The sequence below is a fragment of the Athene noctua genome, chromosome Z (assembly GCF_965140245.1).
Source record: "Athene noctua chromosome Z, bAthNoc1.hap1.1, whole genome shotgun sequence".
Taxonomy (NCBI): domain Eukaryota; kingdom Metazoa; phylum Chordata; class Aves; order Strigiformes; family Strigidae; genus Athene; species Athene noctua.
In genome coordinates, this window is record NC_134077.1 from 55,551,992 (window position 1) to 55,573,741 (window position 21,750).

Consider the following 21,750-nt stretch of genomic DNA (forward strand, 5'->3'; position numbering starts at 1 on the left):
GGTATAGTTGTTCCTGCTTTAGTCTGCAGTGCTCAAACCGTAACAAATCCTTTACCTGGTCCTGGAGGCAAGGGAACAACATAGGGAAGATGATTTGTATCGTCTCTACCTTCCCCTTCCTTGAAGCCCAGTACTGACATGTGCTGTGCAGTGTGAAGAGGAGCAACACACTCAAATCCTGCATAAGATGAAAATGAGTCAGGCTGCATAAAGTGAATTAAGCCATCACAAAACCTTCTCTTACACTTTAGATATTGAAAGGTTTATATCTGCTGAGTGTGCAACATAACACAGCTGAAAGCAACATTCAGTGTGCAGAGCTTATTGTTTAGCTCAAGCCTCGTGTAATTATTGCAAAGTGTTTCTGAGATGAGACATATTAGACTACAGTTGTTTCCTTGTGAATAAACTGACCTTGTTTTCCTCATTCTTTTAGAACCAGTGTTACCCAGAGTCGCAGCTCTCCCTCGTTGAACAAGCAACTCATAATCAACATGGAACCTCTACAGCCCCTCCTTCCTTCTCCCTGTGAGGAGGAAGAGGTTCCTTTAGATGAAGGTGAGTCATTTACCCAATTTCTGCCAAACAAAACCAATATTTATTATAAAAAATATGGAAAAAGATGTGTTACTGACTCAGGGATATGGAAGAAATCTAATAATTTCCATTAGAGGTATACCATAAAGACTCTGCACATCAGTGAGAAATGATCACTGGCTCAAGGAACTGTGCACAAGCATCATGTGAGATATGTTGTGAAAAAGGTTACTGCTGTTAAGCTTTCTGCTGCAAAAATCTTTTTTTTAGATTGTCAGGTGAAAGAAACTTAACAGGAAATAATCAATCTCAGCATATCACCATTTTACTAAGTAGTAACTGCAGTTACTCAGGAGTGAAAACTGGCAGTTTACTGCTAGGTATGTTGTTTTTCTTGCTTCCCTATACTTTTATATTTATTTCTTTCTGTTTTAATGTTAGAAAAAACTCTCTGCTTATTTAATTCCATTGACAAAAAGGGACATTGTTTGAAGATCAGCTAGGAAAGATTCTCTGCTATTTAATCCCATTAACAAAAAGGGATGTTATTGAAAGATCAGTTTGAATGCATTTTGTTGAACAAGGTTTTCCCTGTATTTGTTTATTCCTTGATATTTTAAAAATCACACTCAACACCCATCTTTTTGAGATCTAGTCATTACAGAGAATCATATGAATATCTTAGCCAGCTTAAATGATGGTAACTGAATTCTTGCAAATAAAAAAGGAAGCCAAACAAACAAAACCTAACACTGGTTCTTACCTGAGTTGTAGTGATCTATTTGTTTCAGAAGTTGGGAAATATGACTTCTGCTGTTGCTTTGTTGTGAATAGTTAATGGGAAACAGGAAACAGCTGAGCAAGTATGTTCATTTTCATGGGACTATGTCCTAATTTCATTTTGTAGGAGTCTTATGAACATGTTTTGTTCATTCTTTAGAGTTTCAACACTGAATGATGAATTAGATTGCCTGCATACTTAGCTTCTTATAATTCGTATTAGTAGCTGCATGACATGTAGTTAATTTTAACAATTACTTGTTTACCTCTGCTGTGAAATACCTGAGAACTCACTTTTTGGCAGCCAAGTACCAACACTGTGTTTCTTGCTAGGCAGTTGCCACCACTGCAGGGTAACAATGGCTCGCTAGTTGTAAAACTGCTGTGCCATACTTACAACTCTAAGCAATGAAATCCATTTTTGTAAACTGCTGACTTATCATTACTATACACTTACGAGAGAGTGCTGGTTTACAATGTATGTTATGTAAGTTTGAAAGTCATGTTTCATTTTAGTCAGACAGATTGTTGTTAGTACTACAATTTGATAGAAATATTTGCTGGTGCGTTTCCCATAGAGTATGTTACACATAGTTAAATACCACCAGCTGCTAAGTTAACAGTATTTAACTCTTTTACAGTATTCCCTGCAGTGAACTTGGCTATGGTATCAAATTGCTGCTTGACCTAATTTCACAGCTCTCTGACACTGATGCTGGCACTCTTCTTCACATGCACTCAACCAGCTTCTGTGAATTCCCATCTTCTCCCTTGGCACCAGCAGTAATCATCCCAGAGTGAACTGGGAGAAGGAGATAAAAAAAAAAAATCAAAACACCACCAAAAACCTACCCAACCAACAATGTCCTAACTGTACAGTGTCCCTCTACAGCCTGGCTCAACCCTTAAGTGGCTCATCAGAGAGGGTTGGGCAAGGTCCTGTGTGAGCGCAAGGGCAGGAGCAGGAGGTAGGGAATGAGGGAGGCAGCTAGCCCTGGGACTGTCTCAGCTGCATCAGGAAACTGCTTTAGTGTGGTACACATGTGAAACAGCCTTGGCATATTTCTAAAGGTCTGAGCCTGAGGTAGGGGTGGACACCCTGGGGTGCTTTCCAAAGAGCATGAAGATATTGTTGAGAGCACAGTGCAGCCCTGTCTAGGTCAGATGTCCCTTTGCTGTGTGGATTGGTTAGTGCAGCTTCCAGGAGCCATGCTCATATTTCTGCAACAGTGCTGCCATATGCATACAGCTGTTCCAGCTGCTGATGGCTGAGACCTTCACACAGTACTGCATTGTGCTGTGCAGATGAGCCCAAGCAACTTGTTAGCACAGCTAGCAATAATGGGACTGTCAGATGTACGTACCTTGGGCAAACTCAGGAGAGTGCACAGCTTTGTTTTCTAACTGAGCAAAACTTACTTGTTCTTAATTTTGAATTGGTTTTATATATTATGAGCAAAAACACATGACCAAAAATATGGCAGCCTCAGTGTCTTGGGTAAATATGTCTGCTTCCTGAAACTTGTGGAGAGATGAACTCTGAGTTGGCTGCATCTGGGCTGTATGAAACTGAACTAACAGAAACTGCCAGGTGAGAGGGAAGATTTTGTGCCACTGGAGATGGTGATAGGAATCTGCAGGGGATTTTGAGCCTCTCCAGCCTGCCTAGTTGTCCTTAGGATAATCCTTTCAGATGGGAAATAAACACGATGCAACCAAATACTGAAAAACAACTAAAGCCCAGCCATTCTCCCATATGAAATTACATCTTACACATCTACTCTGGCTCTCATGCTGAAGTGAACCACTAAAAACCCCAAATTGTCCAGTGACTTTGCAGACATGTAAGAAAGGGTATGCTGACTAAACCTGGTCATAAATGACCACTGTTTGTGGGAAGTAAGATACTGGATGACCAGTGTAGCAGCTGAAACTTATGCAAGAGGATTTAAAAACAAGTACATAATGGCATTTTAATTTTTGTTAGAATGGCGGGCAAAAGTATCCTGATTTTGTCTATTGGTGTCTCATTCTTCAAGAGGCAATTCTTCAGTCTTCACTTAGAGGCCATATACAGGTATCCAATTACTAATTTTGGCACCTAGATTAAAATTGGTATTCTTACTTAAATGTGCTTTAATTCCTGTTTTTAATTATAGTTTAGTGACTTACCTAAGAGATTGGCCACCAGCCAATACATATTTTATCAGATTGAAAAGCTAATATAAAGTCCTCATGCCTTAGGTTTTGCAGGTTGTCTCAGTGCTTTGTGGCGACTGTTTAAGATTCTTCAGGCTTTCACATTCCTTGTTACTGACTCTTGTTTTGCACTAATGTCCTTTCTGTATCAGGAGGAGGAAAGAGGCTTGGTAGTGTAAAGATGCAGCTGTAAAATTACTGTTGTGCATAGAAGGTTATCCCATGGAATTAGATTTTACATGCATGAGTATCAGATATGCTTGGAGAGATCATTTCTACCTTTTGAATCTTCAAAAGGCACCTACCTACAAAAGTTTTAAGAGTATTCGGAAGTATGATTGCAAAATTCATCTTTGTCTCAGGTGACCACATGAGGTCCTTCTGAACGGTCCTGTTAGGTCCTCTCCATGGTCCTTGTTCCACGTGCAGTTGAACACATTGTATTTCTTTTAGTATTGCTATAGTAATTTTGTGTCTGCCTTCTTTCAACAACTGATTTGGTTAGACAAATTGTTGCCTGTAGTGATTACTTGGTGATCATTTTGCAGGTGACAAGATCACAGTCTTTGCATTTCCCAGCACCAGATGTTATCAGGGCTCCAGGTATTTGAGCAGTCCAATTAAAAAAAAAAAAAAAAAAAGGCTAAACCACACCTCTTGAGTCACAGGATATTAATGTGGTTTTGACAAAGTGATGAAAACTTCTTTTAAGGCACTTGGTATTTGTGTGCTCAGGTTTCATACATGAATTATTTGCTTGGTGACATTGACTTTTGCCTTTGGATCAACCAAAGCGAAAGTAGCGTACTTCAGTCATTCTACTGATTGATCTACCTTGTACTGTATTTTAGAAAAGAGAGATTTGATGGTACAGACTCTTTCTAAATTACTCCTGTTTAAAATCTACATTCCTCAATTTTTCCTTCCCCAGAGAGTTATACACTTTTTAAATGTCCTCACTAATCTTTTAAGAATTTTTTTTCTTATGAAATTGTATGCCTGTGCATCTGAGTTGTGTACAGAGAGCTCCTACCCTTTAACAAACTTACTTTTGTGTGTTACTCAAGTATAAGATATATTACACTAATTGCAATTCATTGGCATGAATGATATATTTACTTTATAATGTGGAGCCTTTGTTGCATCTTAAAAGCATATATGGGAATAAGCACACACTAGTTACTACGAGTCTAGTTTTCTGTCTGTGTGAGTTCTCATCTGTGTAAGCTTTGGTTGTAGAGCAGAGGCATATGGAGCTTTTGTGGGTACACCTTAGGCAACAACAGATTAAAAAATTGGCCACATCAGTAATAGTATGAATAAATATTAAAAATATGCTAGTAAAATATGGAATAATGTTAAGTATATGTATACATGTTACGATTGTACAGCAAGAACACTATAACAGGTATTCTATTATACTTTTTTCCCCTGGGCATATTCTATTCTACTTTTTTTCCCTGGGTGTAGCTCAGTGTTGTTACGTTTAATTTTTATTTGAAAAAAATTTATTGGCTTAGTGCTAACTGTTTCTCTGGGTACAACTAATAACACAGCTTGTCAACATTCATATTTTTAAAATCATACCTACTGTAAATGAGACAATTTATCTTAATTCAGATAATCATGAAACATCTTGTGTTGTATAGCATCAAACAGCTTTTCAGATTAAATTAGCAGAAGCAATACTATTAGCTGATTATACCTGGGGTTTGTGTGTGTCTATGATAACAAAAATTGTATTATGTAAGAGTTAATCAGATTTCTTAGTGACTTTTCCAAATACAATAACAGTTCTGTAGATTCCTGTGGTCTGCAGAGATGATGAATTTCTTCTAGTATTCCATTAAAATTAGTAGAGGACAAAGTGAGCATCCTTAGGTCAGGTAGTATGTATGAAATTTTCTACTTTTTCTTTTTGGCAGTTTTTAACATTGAGATCATTCTCCACATTTATGGAAAGTCTGGTCATCTGAAGTTTGTGCTGCAACTGTTCACTTTGTCTTGGAACTTTCTGGGAGTCTGACAAAGAATGTTTTGGCCTCAGCACATCATAACAGCACTGAGTGTGTCATCCTGTTTGTGTTCAACAAACTAGCTTGGATGTACAGTCCTCTAGCCATGTAATTGAGCCCTACAAGGTCTGAAAACAACTTTTTGCAAGCAAAGCTTTCACTTCAAGATAACAATACCTAATGCTAACAACAATTAGCTCTGCTAGCTTTCCTTCATAACTTCCCTTACAAATTCTCAGATTTCCAGGTGTTTACCATTCCATATGTCTTCAAAATAAGATCACTACTTTTATTACAAACTAAACATTGCCCCCATCACCATAATAAGCTACCTTTAATATCTGAAGACGGGTTTTATATACTTCCTTTTCACAAATATATTAAAATTGTTATGCTTGAACTGAAATGTCCAGTTCACTGTTTTCACTGCCTGGAGGATACTAGTTTTGAAGAGTGTTTTATCAGTTTTAATTTTCTGATTTGAGGAGGATATTGTTTTGTTTTTGCAAACCATACTTTCTGATTTTAAGAGAAGCTGCATAACCATCTGCAGTTTTCTGCCTCCTCTGTAACAGGACATGAATGCATGAAGGGTCTTTCTGCACAATTCCCACCAGTCATTAGCCTTTCATCTGTGTAATATCTGTAGCAGCAATTTAGGAAGGAGGAGGATGACAAAAGCTGCAAAGCCAATTAGTTACTCAGTGTGAACCTATTGCTTTGCTGGCTCTCTTCTGCACAGAGTCACGGGCAGCTCTGCAGGAGAGAAGCAGGCTCTTGTCTGGAAAATCTTTGCTGAAAAGCATCTTCCAGCCATTACACACGACATGCTGCAGGTGTCAGGTCATGCAGTTGTCTTTCTCTCAGGAGAAAGAGCCTGTTCCTTACTTGCTGAGAATTAGTAGGAGTGACAGAGAGTTGCTGACTCTGCTGCAAGGTTTCAACATAAATCTCCCTTAGTTTTGTATACATGGTTTGTGGGCAGTGACCTGAAATCTCACAGTCATTTCTCTTTTGCATGGTCATTTCATGTGAGCATGCAATGCATGAGCGTGGTCACAGGAAACATAAATGATACATGTTTATGCATTGAAATGAATGTGCTCTTGTTGGAAATCATTCACAGCCTTGTCCAGGTGACACCTGAGTCCTTGATTAGGCTTTCCTTTGCGTATTGAACACATTGGTGGTTAAACTTTTGTAAGAATTGGTGCTTTCCAGTTTTTGTAGCTGTGTACAGAGTGAAGATTCAACCCTTTTTAGTGAGATTTTAATGATTCTATTTTGATTGCTACAAGAGTTACGAGAATAAAGATGAGAAAAGCAGGCAGAATCTTACTTTTCAAGTGGTGTCAAAACAGAGATAGAAAGCAGAGGGGTTCTTGATCATTCCTCAGACCCACAAGGAGGTGCTTGGTGAAAAGAAAAGGAAGAGAGGAGTGTTTGCCCAGCAGGAGGAAGAGTCAAAAGGATATTCATACTATATGGGCCAGGCAGGGAAAAGGAACCACTCTGAACATACTTTCCAAAAGCTCTGTTGAAGCAGATGTCTTTCATGAGAGAAATCACTTGGTATAAAATACACATTTGCAGGAATTTCTCCACTGCCCCCTTCTTTCCCACATATTTGCATGCACAGCATTGATTTTATGGTGCAGAGGTAACAAGGACATCAGATAACTAAGACTGGGATGGTACACCATGTCTTAAGGATTAAAGGTAAGTATTCTGGGAAGTGAGAGACTGCCTCCTGGCCAGTACCCTCCTTCCAGTTTATCTCCTCTCCATGGTTTTAGTGGACTTGGTAAGAGCTCTTTTCCCACTAGGACAGTGTGATGCTGTGCATGTGGTTGCATTCCAGCTTCCAGCTGGAGCAAATTCTCAGCAGCCAGCATTTATGCGTCATGCCTTTTTTAGGAGCCTGCATATCTCTGCTGGATGGGGATGGGGAAGTGCCTAGCCTTCTGAAGCAACACTGTCTGGTGGGTACAGAGTCCAACAGTTGTCCACAAGTGGGAACTGGAGCACATATACAAAGAGACATTTTTCCCAAACTTTGGAATTTTCTCTTCTTGTTCCTACACAGACAGGTCAGCTTTGATTCTAGGCTTGAAATGAAAGCATTTTCGTCTTAATGGTTTGCCTTGTGACTATGGTTTGTAAGCACAGCATAGGATTTTTCCTTTTGTATCTATACATTTTCTGGAAATACTTTTCAGGCGCTGGTGGGGAACTGACATCTGTGGCCAAATTGAAGCTTTTTAGAAAAATAATGGCCACAGTGTCATTTTGTTCTGTGTAAAACAGACCTTAAATGCTGGCCTTTTGTTTCATTGTGCTATGTTTTGATGCCTTGGATATTTTTGTGTTTGTGTGTGTGGTTCAGCTGCTATGCTAGCAACTGCTAACTGAAATGGATGCTGTGGAAGTTTGTATTGTACATTACAAGGCATTTGGAAATGTTTAAAAATAACCTCTCGTTCTGTTCCCTACTGGGATATTTTTATTGGCCATCTTAGAAGCTTGTCATTTGATTCACTGAGAGTGACTTGTGTTAGCCTCTTAAAACCCAGTGGGAACTCAATAAAAGGTCAAAGCTGGTATGGGTAGAGCCTTTGCAGGACTTTGAGAAGAGGAATTAATAGTCAAAATGGTGAAATGTCTTGTAAAAATCCAAACCAAGAGAAGCATTCATTTGAGGATGGTTAACCACTGCAACAAGGAAGTGTGCATTCGATTACTGCGGCATGGCTCCAAGATCACAGCCAGAAGGGCTGGTAAATTTACATTTATTTTACTCGTACCTTCCCCCCTCTCTCTTCCCATTTTGTTATGCCAATAGTGATCTCTTGGAAAAGAACTATACTGTGAACGACAATGTTACATCTAGTCCAGCAGAGAATAAGGACAAATTACTTAAAGGAGCAGAGTTGCAAATGGAGAATGAATGAGACATTAAATGACATTTGTTGTAATATCTTAGGTAAATTGTGGATTTATCTGTTAATTGCTAACAAATGAGTGACTGGAATTTTGCCCATGTAGATTTCTTGCACTCAGTGGGAGAAATACTTTGACAATTTTTGACAAAACTAAATAGGTCTTAAATTAGCAGATAGGTTGGTAGCAGATGTTGAACATCAGCTAAATACAGTAAAGGGTACAGTTTAGCACTGCAGCTGAGTGGGTTGGGTTGCCAGATCATAACTTTGTTGGTTGTATTTTCCTAGATATTGAATAATTTAATATACTGAATAATTGGGGGGGGGGGGGGGCGGGGGGGGGGAGTGGGGCGGGGAGGGAAGTCTGCTTTAGATCTCTTTTACTACATACAACAAGAGTGCAACCCATGGAACAAAAAGTACTCAATATTGCTTTGGATAGCAACCACAATGAAGGGTTTTTTTCTCTTGTTTTTATACCAAATCACTTTACCAAAGATGAATTGGCCCTTCTATCAATCTATATGTCTCTGTTTCATTAATGTGGAAAGACGTTTCAAAATTTATTTCTCCAGGATTTTTGTGGTTCTGTTTACTTTTGATATTTTTGCATATATAGGTTGACAGATTTCAGCTTCCATGGACATAGATAAAACTGTGTCTTTGCATTGAATCTTCATTCCAGAAATGAGTATTTTCAGAAGAATTAACTGACAATGTTCTAGCAAAGACCAGAATATTCTCACACTTTTGGCATCTGAAAATGAGAAAGCACTAAGTGCAGTAGATGTGGGAGAACCTGCTGCTTTCAGTGATTTGTCTCTAAGAAACAAGAGCTCCTGGCTGCCTTTGCTTCATGAATTCACCACTCAGGGAAAACTGTAATGTCTATGAGACTGTACCTAACTCCATTCAAAAATAGGTAGGAAAATTGAAAAACCATTAATATTTACATGTGTTTTGTGTTCTTACACTTCAGAAGTTAAATGCTGGCTCCAAAACACCATCTTGGTTTAATATGACACGAGCCTAGTAACAAATTTGTGCACTGGGGCTATGCTGGTTCTTAAAAACCTTGATTTTGCAGTACTCTATAGGATGTTACTCCTTTTGTTGTACACATGCATAAAACCCGTATATCAGCATACAAAACATGTATATCAACATATGAAACCTAAGGACTGGAGTTAGCTTGTGCAAAACTTCTGTCAGGGGGCATAACTCCTTGGGAGAACTCTGTTGCGATTGCAACAGCTTTAGAACAACACTATCTCACCTGGGAGGGATCACTCAATCTGAGCAGGGATGCTGAAATGTCCCTCTTGTCCTTTTCTTGGGTGCTAAGCTTTCACATCAGTGCCCAGCTCTTTTCAGCCTTGCTTTCTTTGACTTGGTGCTAGGCACTGAGTGACTGGAGTCCCTTCCCCAGCTCCTTCTCACTTTTCTCTGAGCTGCTGACAGATGTATGTTGCCTTCTCATTCCTGCTCCCATGGTACACAGTTCTCCCTGTGTGACTCCCCTCTGCCTTTTTGCTGCTGGTTCTGGAAGGGGGTCAGCAATGCTGGGGTGGACCAGAGGGAGGTTAGAGACAGGCACCCCAGAACACCTGCTGTGCTGCGTGCTCTGTTTTGCTTCTGTCTCTGTGCCTTGGATGCCCTTCACAGGGTGTGAAAAGCAGGGCAGCAATCTCTGGTGGCTTCACTAGTTGTGACATTAGTTGAGCACTGTGACACACAGCACAGCTGGGAAGCAAGTTGTAACACTGCAGAGTCACAGTGCTTGCAACTGATGTGAGTTGGTGACTGACAGGGCTTTCTTTGATCCCTTCTACAAGTTCCTGTAAGACTAAAACTAACAGGAATGGCCAGCAAGAAGCCAGGTCACTGCCTAAAAAGGAGTTACTATAAGCTGTCATTGATTTACTCTCCTTGCAGAGGTAGAACAGGTGTCTTCTGTGGGCAAGGTAGGGATCCATGGCCTCCAACTCCTGAGGGCTTCTCAAGAATGGCAGAGCTGGGTCTGCCCCTCATCCTGTTAATCCTCAGCTGCTGCTTTTAGCCCCTTTAGAATCAATAGCAGCTGACAACGTTTATGTCAGACCTCGCACATTCATGTTTGCAGCAGATGACCGCTGTAAACTTTTATTCAGCTGTTCATTTTCCTATCTGTTGTATACGTTAGAGGTTTGGCACAACCCTAATATCTGGTGTAAGGGAAGTACTGAGTTTTGGCTAGTGTAATGAGATCTCTCTGGCTCTGTAAAATTTATCCAGTTGCCAGAGAGTGTAATAATTTTTTGCTATAGATGTATAATACAAAAAATAAAATTGAGCTTCTTTACTTGATATTCCAGTTATATGTATTAAAAGATTCTGATCTACAGAATGTAACTCGCTGGTAAAAATGTAAAATGAAGAATGGAAAGAAGGTCTTCTCGAATGTGATTTAATACTCAAGTCATAGTCCTTTAAATCTAAACACAATATAAATTTTAACTATTACTAAAGAAACAGTAGACTTTTCAAAATATAGCCCACCAAATTATACAAAATTATAGCCTTATAAGGGTAGTAGCAGCTAATTGTTATGTATGAATAGGAGCAAAGGTTTTTCAGCAATGTTGTAGAGTAATTAAAGGATATTGGCTTCGGGATTGCTTTAGCTTTTATATTCTCTGTTTCTATAGGAAGACTTTGAGGATTTTTTTTCCTTTTAACCTGGTTTTATTACTTCATGTAACTGACTTTCTTGAAGGCTATCCAAAAAGTAAATAATCTGAAAAACTTGCTCCTTTCTTAAATTTGTGTTACTGGAATATTTTATTGTACTGTAGATGATTTTTAATTCGAACTATTCTTAATTTTAGTGCTTTAATGTGATACTCTTATGCCTGCATAAGCATTATAAATGGTATGTGCCATAATGATGTTACACTTGTGTCTTTTAACACTATCAAAATCTGAGCGGCACAACATATACTCACCTGTATGTTGCAACTTGACTGGAATTTTGCTGTGGGCTTACATTGACCATGGTTAATAGCTAACTGTTCCCTCAGTCCTTGACTTGAGAAATGTTCTTGTGTTATAGGAAATATGCAATATAGGGAATGAAAAGAACAGCTTTATATATTTAATTTCTTAAATATAATGAACTCACAACAGCACCGGTTAATGCCCATTCTAAATTTTCAACTTATTTATATTAAACCAATATTTATTTATGCTTGTATTTGGTTCATGTAAAATGCAGTTACTTTGATTTAATATGTTTTAACAACCTGTAAAACAGTTGAAAATTCATGTTAACTGCTTAAATTGGACTATACAGTGGGCTGTAAAGTTGATGTATGTTTCAGAAATGTGACACATTCCAATTTTAATACAACCCCTTCAGAAAACACTGATCTGAAAAGGTTCCTCTGCTGCCTTCTATCTACAGGTTAATCACAAAGTCAGATGTTTAGCAGTTATTTGAGAAAAATACAGTTTTAATGAAAGTAAATATGATATTTCTTGTTTATGTTCACTATGTATGTTATGCATGCTGGAATTTACTCTGGGGAAGGAGAGAAGGCTCAAGAATCATAAATTGGGGTGACCTTTCTTTGCAGTAGCTGCAGCTGTCCTCTCTATGATGAGAAACATGATGAAGATACATTACTGACTTTGCGTCTAAGCAGGTATAGAGGCCTATATTCAGGATTCTCAAATTTGCAAGGTTAAAATTAGGTCCTTTAATCCGTATTGAGGTGCATAAGTGGCTCAAGTTACCTTTTACTGCTCTTAAGAGAAAGTGAAAAGCACATTTAAAAATCAAGTTGTAGTACTATTATACCGAAAGATATGTGTAGATGCTTAATGTTGGGTTCCAGAGTTTAAAAATTTTGGCTTTTATATTTTAAGATATCATGAGTGCACTCTCAAATGACTCATAGTGTGGTTTGATGACCCAGCCTCACCTGCTGTTACAGTGTGCTTAGGTGGAAGGTCCCCAGCAAATCTTTTCTCACCTCTTAGTGTTCATATATTGTTGTGTCTACTTTCAATTAGTTTGAATCTTCCTCCTGATGATGGTGGCAAGTATATTTCTTAATGCAAAGACTGGTGTAGACAATTCCAGAACAAAACACATTTCATGCTGAAATGTGAAGAATTTCTATAATGGCTGTGGTAGGAGAGCACAGAGTAATTGTGGCAAGGAATTATTATCTAGGCAGTTAAATTAATCTAATGACTGCATTTTCTTGATTGAGGACAAGGTTTTATTTCAGTTGTGCAGATCTGCTGGCTAGGTGCTGGTGAAAGGAGCACTCCTGGTCTCTCTGTCCCTGGTAGTGTGCTGTGCTTGTGAGAACATCTGACAAGCCAGTTCAGGAAGAAAAGCAATCAGAGAACTAATCCAGGAAGAAAACCAGTTATTTTCCTAGGCTAGCTTTACAAGCTGCCTTGCTCAGGGATGAAATGAGAGAAAGCAGAAATGGTCTTTTTGGTTGATTTAGACAGAATGTGAAACCTCATCCAGCGGTTTGGCCAGTGTATCTCTTAGAGAGCAGGAAAAGATAACAAATTACAGGTGGTGAGATTTATCTGGGCTGTTTTGAAGACTTAAATGGAGAAATGAATTTTAATAGCTAACATACTCTACCGAAGGGGGGTGATGCTTCCTGAGAATGGTGTTCTGTAAAGAGGTTTTCTGTGATCAGTATAACATGACACATAAAAGTATGAACTAAGAAAGGGAGATACTTCCGGTAAGGAGCAAGCTTACAGACATCTTTCACTGACATTAAAGAATTAGGCTGATTTGTATTATAAACTGTACTTTAACATAAATTTTCTGAGTTACTTCTTGGACAAATCATGTAACGTCGTACTGGTTTTACCCGCTATATCATTGTGTATATGTTGCATTTGGATTAGTCATTAGTAAAGAATGGAGAGATGCTTAACATCACAAAATGAGAAGTACTAAGTGTTATTATATGTTGCTGTTGCACATGATAGCGTGTATAGTCTGTTCCTTTTGCACACAGATGGCATCTGATGATGCCAAAAACATCTAAAACTGTTTTTCTATCATTTTGTCTGAGCTCGTCACTGTAGTGTTGATGTACTGCAAAACAGCTAGACTTTTTTCAGACTTATTGCTCTTAGTGTTAGACTGGAAAAAGGAGAGTAAGTTTTGAGAGGAGACAGCTTGGGCAGAGTGGTGGTCACAAGAAACAAGCATACCAGTAAGGCTAAGAAAGACTCCTCTGTAAGGGGCAGAGAGAAATTTAAAGAAGAGGAAGAAAAGAAACTGTGAGTATGAAGAGTAGAAAGATGACTGGAAGAAAAATGAGAGGTGAGGTGAAGTTTTTTTTAAGAAGTGAGGCATTTTCGTTCCAGTTCAATAATGTCTTATTCTGTTTGTCAACCTTCCTCTCCTTCTATCCTCTCTACTGTTAATATGAATTTATCATGATCTATTTTCTCTTTTTATTTTTATGCTCTATTGAAGTTCCCAACCTCAGCCATTACCTTATCACCTTCTCCTCATTTATCTCAAAGTAAAGTGGGTAGTTGTTGCTGTTGTTATTATTATAGTACACCAAATAGCACCAATTTACAAATGTACTAGGTATTAATTTATATTAGAAGTCTGTCTGCCAGTAGAAAATGAACTGTTCTGTTTTCTGGTTTGCATTACACTATTATTAGGGGTAGCTGCATCAGACAAAGTTAAGCAGACCTCATGTACAGCAGTATGGTAAAAGGTGTTGCCCTCCTCTGGAGCTTTTCAAAAAGCTTTTCCAGTTTTTGTTAATTGTGTATGGTCTGGTTTCAATATGCAAAATGATTGCAGAATCTTCTTTCCAACCTCTGTTAGATACTATTGGAAGGCTGAGTTTTGCCACCAGGAAGGCAGAAATTTAGGATTACTATTTTTATCTCATTTTTTCAGGTATCCAGCTGCCAAAGGAAGATGAGATTTCAGTACCTGTGGCTTCAGGCTCCCCAGTTAAGGACACTGGGGAGAATATTGATCTTGCCATTGAACAAGAAGAAAAGATGAAAGAGGAACCTTTAACTATCTCAGAACTGGTATACAATCCTAGTGCCAGCTTGCTACCCACCCCTGTTGATGATGAGATTGACATGCTCTTTGATACCTGTCCAAGAGTAGAGAATGAGAAAGATGATACAGATTCATTTGAGGAACTGGAAGCAGATGAAAATGCATTTTTGATTGCAGAGGAGGAAGAACTGAAAGAAGCTCGGAGAGCTCTTAGGTGGAGTTACGACTTTCTAATGGGCAACATAGAGGTGAATGCCTTTGTGAAGAGTTTCTCCAGACTTCTTCTTGTAGGCCTTGGGCTGTTGTTGTTTGTGTTTCCTCTTCTCCTTGTGCTCTTGGAGTCGGACCTTCAAATCTCTTTTCTCCATGAAATCCGTCAGACTCCGGAGTTTCAGCAGTTTCATATTGAATATTACTGCCCCCTTAGGCAGTGGGTGGCTTGCAAAATAAACTTCATTTGTGACATGCTCGGCAGCTTTTAAATTTTAAATAAATATGGCACAACTAAGGGCTATATTCAAAATTTCAGTTAGTACTAGCTTTCCATAATGACCCTTGGGCTGTCAGTCGGTAGCTGTCTTCATATTCAGTTCATTACAGACTCTTCTTAAGTTCCCTTTACATACTTAAATTGCCCCTTTAGTTACAGGCTTATACAGTCACCTTTTAACAACCAAAAAGAAGCTTTGTTTTAGTTGAATTTCAGACTTCTTGCTTATCTGTTACATCATATAAGATGGATTACAATAAGTTTCATTGTCCTTAACCTTTCAATCCATGACAGTAAATGCAATGAAACTGAAAGTAAAACTTTTTGAATATACTCCTTAGTGCAGCGATCTCTTCTAACCAATGCCTATACAAGCAATGTTTATGCTGGGTTTTTAGTTTTGGTTTATTTTTCTGTTTGTTTGGTTTTTTACATTTTTATGTGTTTAAAATATTTTGGTAAATTTTTAGCAAAAGACAACTTCTGATGTTATTTAAATGTACAAATTGGTAAGAATAATGCACAAGGGTATGTAGGGTGGTTTTAGTGTTTTAGCAAAGATTTGTTATTAAACTACTGGTTGGAAAATGAATGAGTTTAGCTCTATATAGGGGCACTATGGTTTGGGAAATACATAGAAAGTTCACTCAAGTTCAGTGGGGGCTGCCTGGGGGAGATGAAAGGACACCAGGTACACCGAAGAATTTCTGAAAGGCACCATTTTAAAGCCTGGGGAAGTCAGCAGAACTGAAACTAACGATCCTTCCTGTTGCCTGTCAGGTTGTCTTATAGTGTCAGTGCTGTAGAAAGTCTCTACAAGATAGTCCATGTACGTTTTGGAAGACAGTGAGTCTTCAGTCTAAATGTAGATTATTGTACATAATATGGAAGAAGATAATAGTAAATAGCAAAAATTTAAAAAAAAAAAAAAAAAGCCAAAAAAAAAAAAAAGCCAAAACCCTAGTTGAATCAGTAGGTGAGTTACCTACTTTTAAGAATGATAGAGAAGAAAAATTTATGCCTTTTTAAAAGCAAAGTATTAGGCTGTACAGTTGATATAAAAGTATTCTGACTCACAGGAAAAGGCTTAAACACTTTAAGAGATGCATCTTCATCTTTGATGCCCGTTATTAGTAATCTCCAAGACAACATATTTTCTGTGCATACTAGTATTCTCCCTTTTACATACAGCAGCATACATACACTCTTTCCGTGTTCTTACGAGCCCAGTTACAGGATCTAACGCTGTTTCCTGTAACATGTGTATCTAAAGGTATTCCAGTATAGCTTAGAAAATATACTTAGGTAAAATCTTGTCCATATTGAGAACATTTGAAGGCCCTTAAATGTACTACAAGGTTGTATTTAAGAGGAGAAAGTTTTATTCTTTTCCTGCTCCCCAATCTTAGTGGAAACATATTTCATATTTAGACTAGATAACTCTGATTTTAGCCTCAGAATCTTTCTCTTGCTTAGAGATTTATGAATTAGACACATACTTGAGGCTGTTTTATTAGATGTGCATTTAACATATTGTAACACATCTCTAATTCCTACAGAACAAGTTCCTTTAATTTTGATATCAGAGAAATGGTTTTGCTTGGGTTTCTCAGGTAAGCTTTTGAAAATGTCAGTTTCCTTAGAGGATTTTTTCTTCCCTTCTAATCTTCTCCAGTTTTTAAAGGATGAAACAGTTACAGGGTTTAGGAGTTCCTTTTCTCAGTTAAAAACTTTTGGACTGATATTAATTTCCCAGCCAACAAAGGCTAAATTAAACAACTGCCTTTTTTATCTTGTCTTTGTTTGTCCTTGCGAATTGTTCCCCAGAAGAATCCCTGATGATTAGTTACTTGATGTGTATTTCTTCTTGTGCTACTTGCAGCTAAATGATCCTTTCTCATGAGGTAATAATTATTCAGCCTAATAGAAATGGAGAGTGAGCTAATGTAGACATTTGGACTTAACAGGAAATTATTCGCTTTTATTGTTTCTAAACAAAGGTGTCAGAAAGCTGTGAGATCTGGCATTCTGCTGGACAATGGAGACATGGTTCCATACAGACTCCTATATAAATCTGATAATTATTTAAAAAACCCCAAACAAAGAAGTTAGATCGTATGCTCTAAAATATAGTCTTGTCCCTGTAAGTTACGGCACTCCAGGAGTATTGTTATGTTTCATTTAACACTATCAGAAAATAGCTGAGTTGTGTGAGAACATAACCTCAGAAAATGTGCAGTGCAGTGAAGTTTTATGTAGGGTTAAATGCAAGTGTGTTTGTGCTCATGTGCCTGCCTTTACTAACCATGTGCATACACATTCAGGCCTGGCCTTTTAAAACTCTTCCCTTCCTTTCTGATATTCTCTGGTCTGTCAAAGTAATTTACCTGAAAGTCATGAGAGCCCTATAACTTAAAGGCTAGGAACATGTAATAAACACAGAAAGATATGGTTGGGCATATTCGGACAGAGTAGCAGTCTAGTATTTTATTAGTGAGGATGATGGACTTGGATTATGGAGGTACAGTATTGTGTATTTATGTCTGTGCTTGGATTATATTGTAAAATGTTATGTACTTGAAATCTATTTTGTGCTTTGTCTAACATTTATAAACACAACTCTGGGAAGAATTAAAAATGGTTTTATTTCATGGAGACTAAGGGGAAAATATACCTGTAACTTGAGCCTTATCTTTGTACAGTGAATTTCACATTTCTATATGTCAACATCCTGATTGTTTTGTATGTTGATATGATGGCAGGAATCCCTAATAAAAATACACTGGACAAAAGCTTTCTGCAGTTATGACAGTTCTTATGATGAAAGATGTTTTGTAAATAATAGTTTTTGTTGAGAATTAGTTGGTACATGGTACTGTACAGATTTATTAGGACTCTTACAATTCTTATTTTAACATCTTTTTAATTTATCAGCTGGAGAGATGCTAAGAAAGTGCTTTAAAATGTTATTAGCATGGCTTCAGATGCATTAACCAAGGGCCTCATGGTTTGTCCTGTTACCACAGAAGAATTAGTCACAGTCTTGAATTTGCCCTGAAATAAAATTACTTGTCACAGAATATAAATTGAGAAGTTTTGGTTTTAAAGTCAGGCCCTGGCTGTAAACCACTGGCTGCAACCTCTTGGTAGGCAGATGTGGCTAACGTGCAGCTTTTGGATGAAGCTTGCTTACATTAGGTTGGTTTGGAGTTCAGACAATGCAAAAAGCATTTGGTAAGAAAGGTAGAGTCTGCAGAGAGGCAACTGAACATCATTTGGAGGAGATAAGTCAGAGAAACTGAGGCTACTTCTTGAGTACATAAAACATTTAGATGCAGATATGTCTGTACTGTCCCAAAATCTAAAGGGACTTGCTGGCAATATGAAATGTGAAGGGCCAGGACTATACAGTACAGGTAGACCTGTTTACTCAGTCAAAGTGGTGTAGGTTATAATGCTGTCTTCAAAGGAAGTTGCGTTCCTGCTTTAACATAATACAGTATATCCTCCTGAACGTTGTTTGCATTCTCAGTACTTAGCACAGTTTATGAAAATAGTATGTGTACTTTTGGTAGGAATCCAGCATTTGTCATAAATTCTTTCTGAATAATGACACATAAACTTTCTGTAAAATTACAAGGCACTGAAATGTTATGTCAAATCTGCATTTGAAGAAATCAGACTATATTAATCGGTACTAATGGTTGCTGTAGGTAACTGTTAGAACTTAACATCAGCCGTATTGGCCATGCTGGAGATCACAAGCACTGGAAGGCAGAAAACTTCATCTGGAAGTCAGTGTTTCTCAACTTTTTCTTTAAATCCAGAAGGGAGTAATTGTCTCTTCTATTTGTGTGAATTTGTTGTAGTTTTCTTACAGCTGTGTTTTATGTGGAAAAAGATCTCTTGAGACACCTTGTGAAGATCTCTGCTATTACAGCTGTTAAGTGCCATGTTACAAGACTTGTATGGGTATGGGTATGTAAGTGGTATTAGTACTCTGAGAAAGGACTGATCTCTTCTGATGTGTGAGCAGTGCCTTTAGCATTACAGTAGCATAGCTGGCATGTTTGTGTGGGAGGGGAGCTCAGAGGCTAGAAACAAAGAGTTTCTCTTGCCAGCCATGTAGTCATGACTTCCTCTTTCATGTATAGTGTCTTTCTGATCAAAGTCTTCTTTGCTCTTCTGATCTAGGCAACCATACTCCGCAAAACAAAGTTCCTCCTGTCAAAATCATAATTTTCTAAGCCTCTCTTCCTCTTCTACCTCTCATGCAAATTTAATAGACAGACCTCCAAACCATAGGACTGAACTTCAGCATGGCACATGGCTCTGTCCATCCGCTTGGTCCCCAGCACACTCTCCATTCCCAGTTCCCTTCTGCTTGATCTGCCTCTATAGCAACGACTGTGCTTCCTAAAATGCACACACAGACCCTTCCCACTGATGCACCAGGGAGGCTGCTGAGCTGTGCTGGTGTCAGGCTTACTGTGGGGGCTTGACAGGCACTCAAGACCTTGGCCACAGCCTCACCCACAGCCCCACACGTAGGCTGTGTGCACCAGGGGCCGCAGCGGTCACCTTTAAGCTGCTTGTTTGGCCATCCTGGCTTATGGGAAAGTGCAGCTGTAGCAATATTTGCCAATCACAGGGCAGGCTAAATCTTTGGCAATGCATTAAAAAGCCTATTTCCTTTTCATTCTTCTGGTTATTTACAAAAAAGACAGCTAATAGCATTAAAGTGAGAGACAGTTCTCGGTTTGTTTCCCATGCTTTTAAATTCAGTACTACTTGGACTTGTAATTCTCCTGAACTGTAAAACATGTACAACTGATATATTGTGTGCTGAATGGTTATTTTTTGCAACTTGCAGTGCAGCATTCACTGTTCTTAGATATTTACTAAACCTCTACAATTATAGAAAATTATACTATGATCCAGCATTCTCAGGACCTTCATAAAGTACAATAGCATCTGTTTCAAAGATTCTGGTTCTGTGAATAACACCTTGGAATTTATGGTTGTACTTTGCATATTGTTAAGCTGTATGTATAAAGAAACCAATTAATCTTTAACCAGTTGTTTGGGTTTTTTTATTCTTGTTCAGGCCACAGATCTTACAGCAAGTCATATAATAAGCAAAATGGAGGAAGATTCTACACGTGTTTGCTGTAAACACTTTTTCCACAAGAGTTTACTGTAAAGAAGAAAGATATTTTATCTGTTTGTGTTCCTTTTGTTCCAAACTGGTGATTGGGTTACATCAACTCAGGTGTTTTTAATGTATAATTCACATATTCTAATTACTTGCCTGGGTCTATCTAGAAAACTTGCACCCAATGTCTCTAAAATAATAAGCCAATGACATTGTAGTTATTTCAATACTTTTACTGCTACTGCTAATTTTAAGTTTTAAAGTTTTATGTTTCTAGAAACATAAGTCCTAAGTAATTTTTTTACAAGTATACATACCTAGTTGCTTTGAGCAATTAAAAACGAGGCACTTGAGTACTAGTACCATACCTTTACAGATATGGAAACAGCAATTTTCTAACAATGTTGTAACTAAAGTGTAAAATACGTTCCATCCTTTCAGAACCAACGCTTATTGTATAAAGGGCTACAGCTGTCAGCTGAGCTAAAATCTTTAAAGCGGATAGAATAACAGATTTTATTAATTCTTTACTACCTGAATTCTGAGCTTAAGTGAGATTTGGTGAATATGAAGAACTGTCCTTATCTTCTGTGTTGCTGGGGAGCAGAAATCTATATTTACCACTAAATACAAAAGGACTTCTAAAGCGCCTGTCCTCGTTAAAAAAAAAACAAAACAAAACAACAGTCTAAGACTGTCCTCTTGTGGCACTACAGAATAATTCATCAGAAGTTGTCTTGCACAGACACACTTGGATTCTAGTATTGGTTTCTAGTATTGGTTGGGGGGTTGGGGTGTGTGTGTGTGTTGGTAGATTTTGGTTGGTTGGTTTGGGGGGTTTTGTTTGTTTTTTTTAAAGAAATATTTGCTAACAAGTTTGAATTAAGCATTTATAGGTTTAGGCATAAGTCTTTCAAGTTTTGTTGATCTAGGAATAAGCTTGTCAAAGGTCTCCCTTAGCACCTCTTTTCACCACCCTGAGGGGACTGGGTGGCCCCAGTGTTGGTGGAGTTGTGAGTGCTCAGACATCCCAATCAGAGCTCTGCCATTGCTGGTGACACCCCTGCAGGTACATAAACAAGTTTATCTCCCTATATATGCATTATATATATAGTATACCCATAATGTTGTGTCTGTGAGGCGTAGTGAAAGCAAGCTCCATTTAAATCCTGGGCTGGACTTGTGTGCTTGTAGTGACTCTCTCACTGGCTGTGAGCATCCTTCTGCACGCCAAGCTTGCCTTTGGTCATGCCTCTCAACCCCACTTGGAAATGACAGGTATTTATTGTACAGTCATGTTTGGCTGATGGAACCTTTAATAAATGTGGCTAACCACAGCTTACACATTTCCAGTTTAGTCAAATGGGAGACCTTTAGTCACTTTCTCCTCTGCCTGTCCTGTGCTTTTGAACTTTGTGCCAAACACAAAGTAATCAGAGGTGATTTTTAATTTACTGCAGCACTCCTATATCTCAGGCATCTCAGAAATTAATGGAGACATTGGTGATGTGCAGCATCACAGAAGGAAACTGTTCATCCAGGACTGACAGCCTCTGCTGTGCATTCGCCTC

General features: G+C 38.3%; 1 protein-coding gene across 3 annotated transcripts in view; it reads left to right on the forward strand.

The window, feature by feature from the left end:
* The window catches only part of FRMD3 (FERM domain containing 3), a 149,023-nt gene extending 128,999 nt beyond the window's left edge, over positions 1-20,024 (forward strand). For all 3 annotated transcript variants that reach the window (XM_074932256.1, XM_074932257.1, XM_074932258.1), the window contains 2 exons: positions 437-558; positions 14,421-20,024. In XM_074932256.1, the coding sequence (XP_074788357.1) occupies positions 437-558; positions 14,421-15,016 (718 nt within the window). In that variant the 3' untranslated portion in view covers positions 15,017-20,024. The remainder of the gene's footprint in view (positions 1-436; positions 559-14,420) is intronic.
* Positions 20,025-21,750: the final 1,726 nt, after the last annotated feature.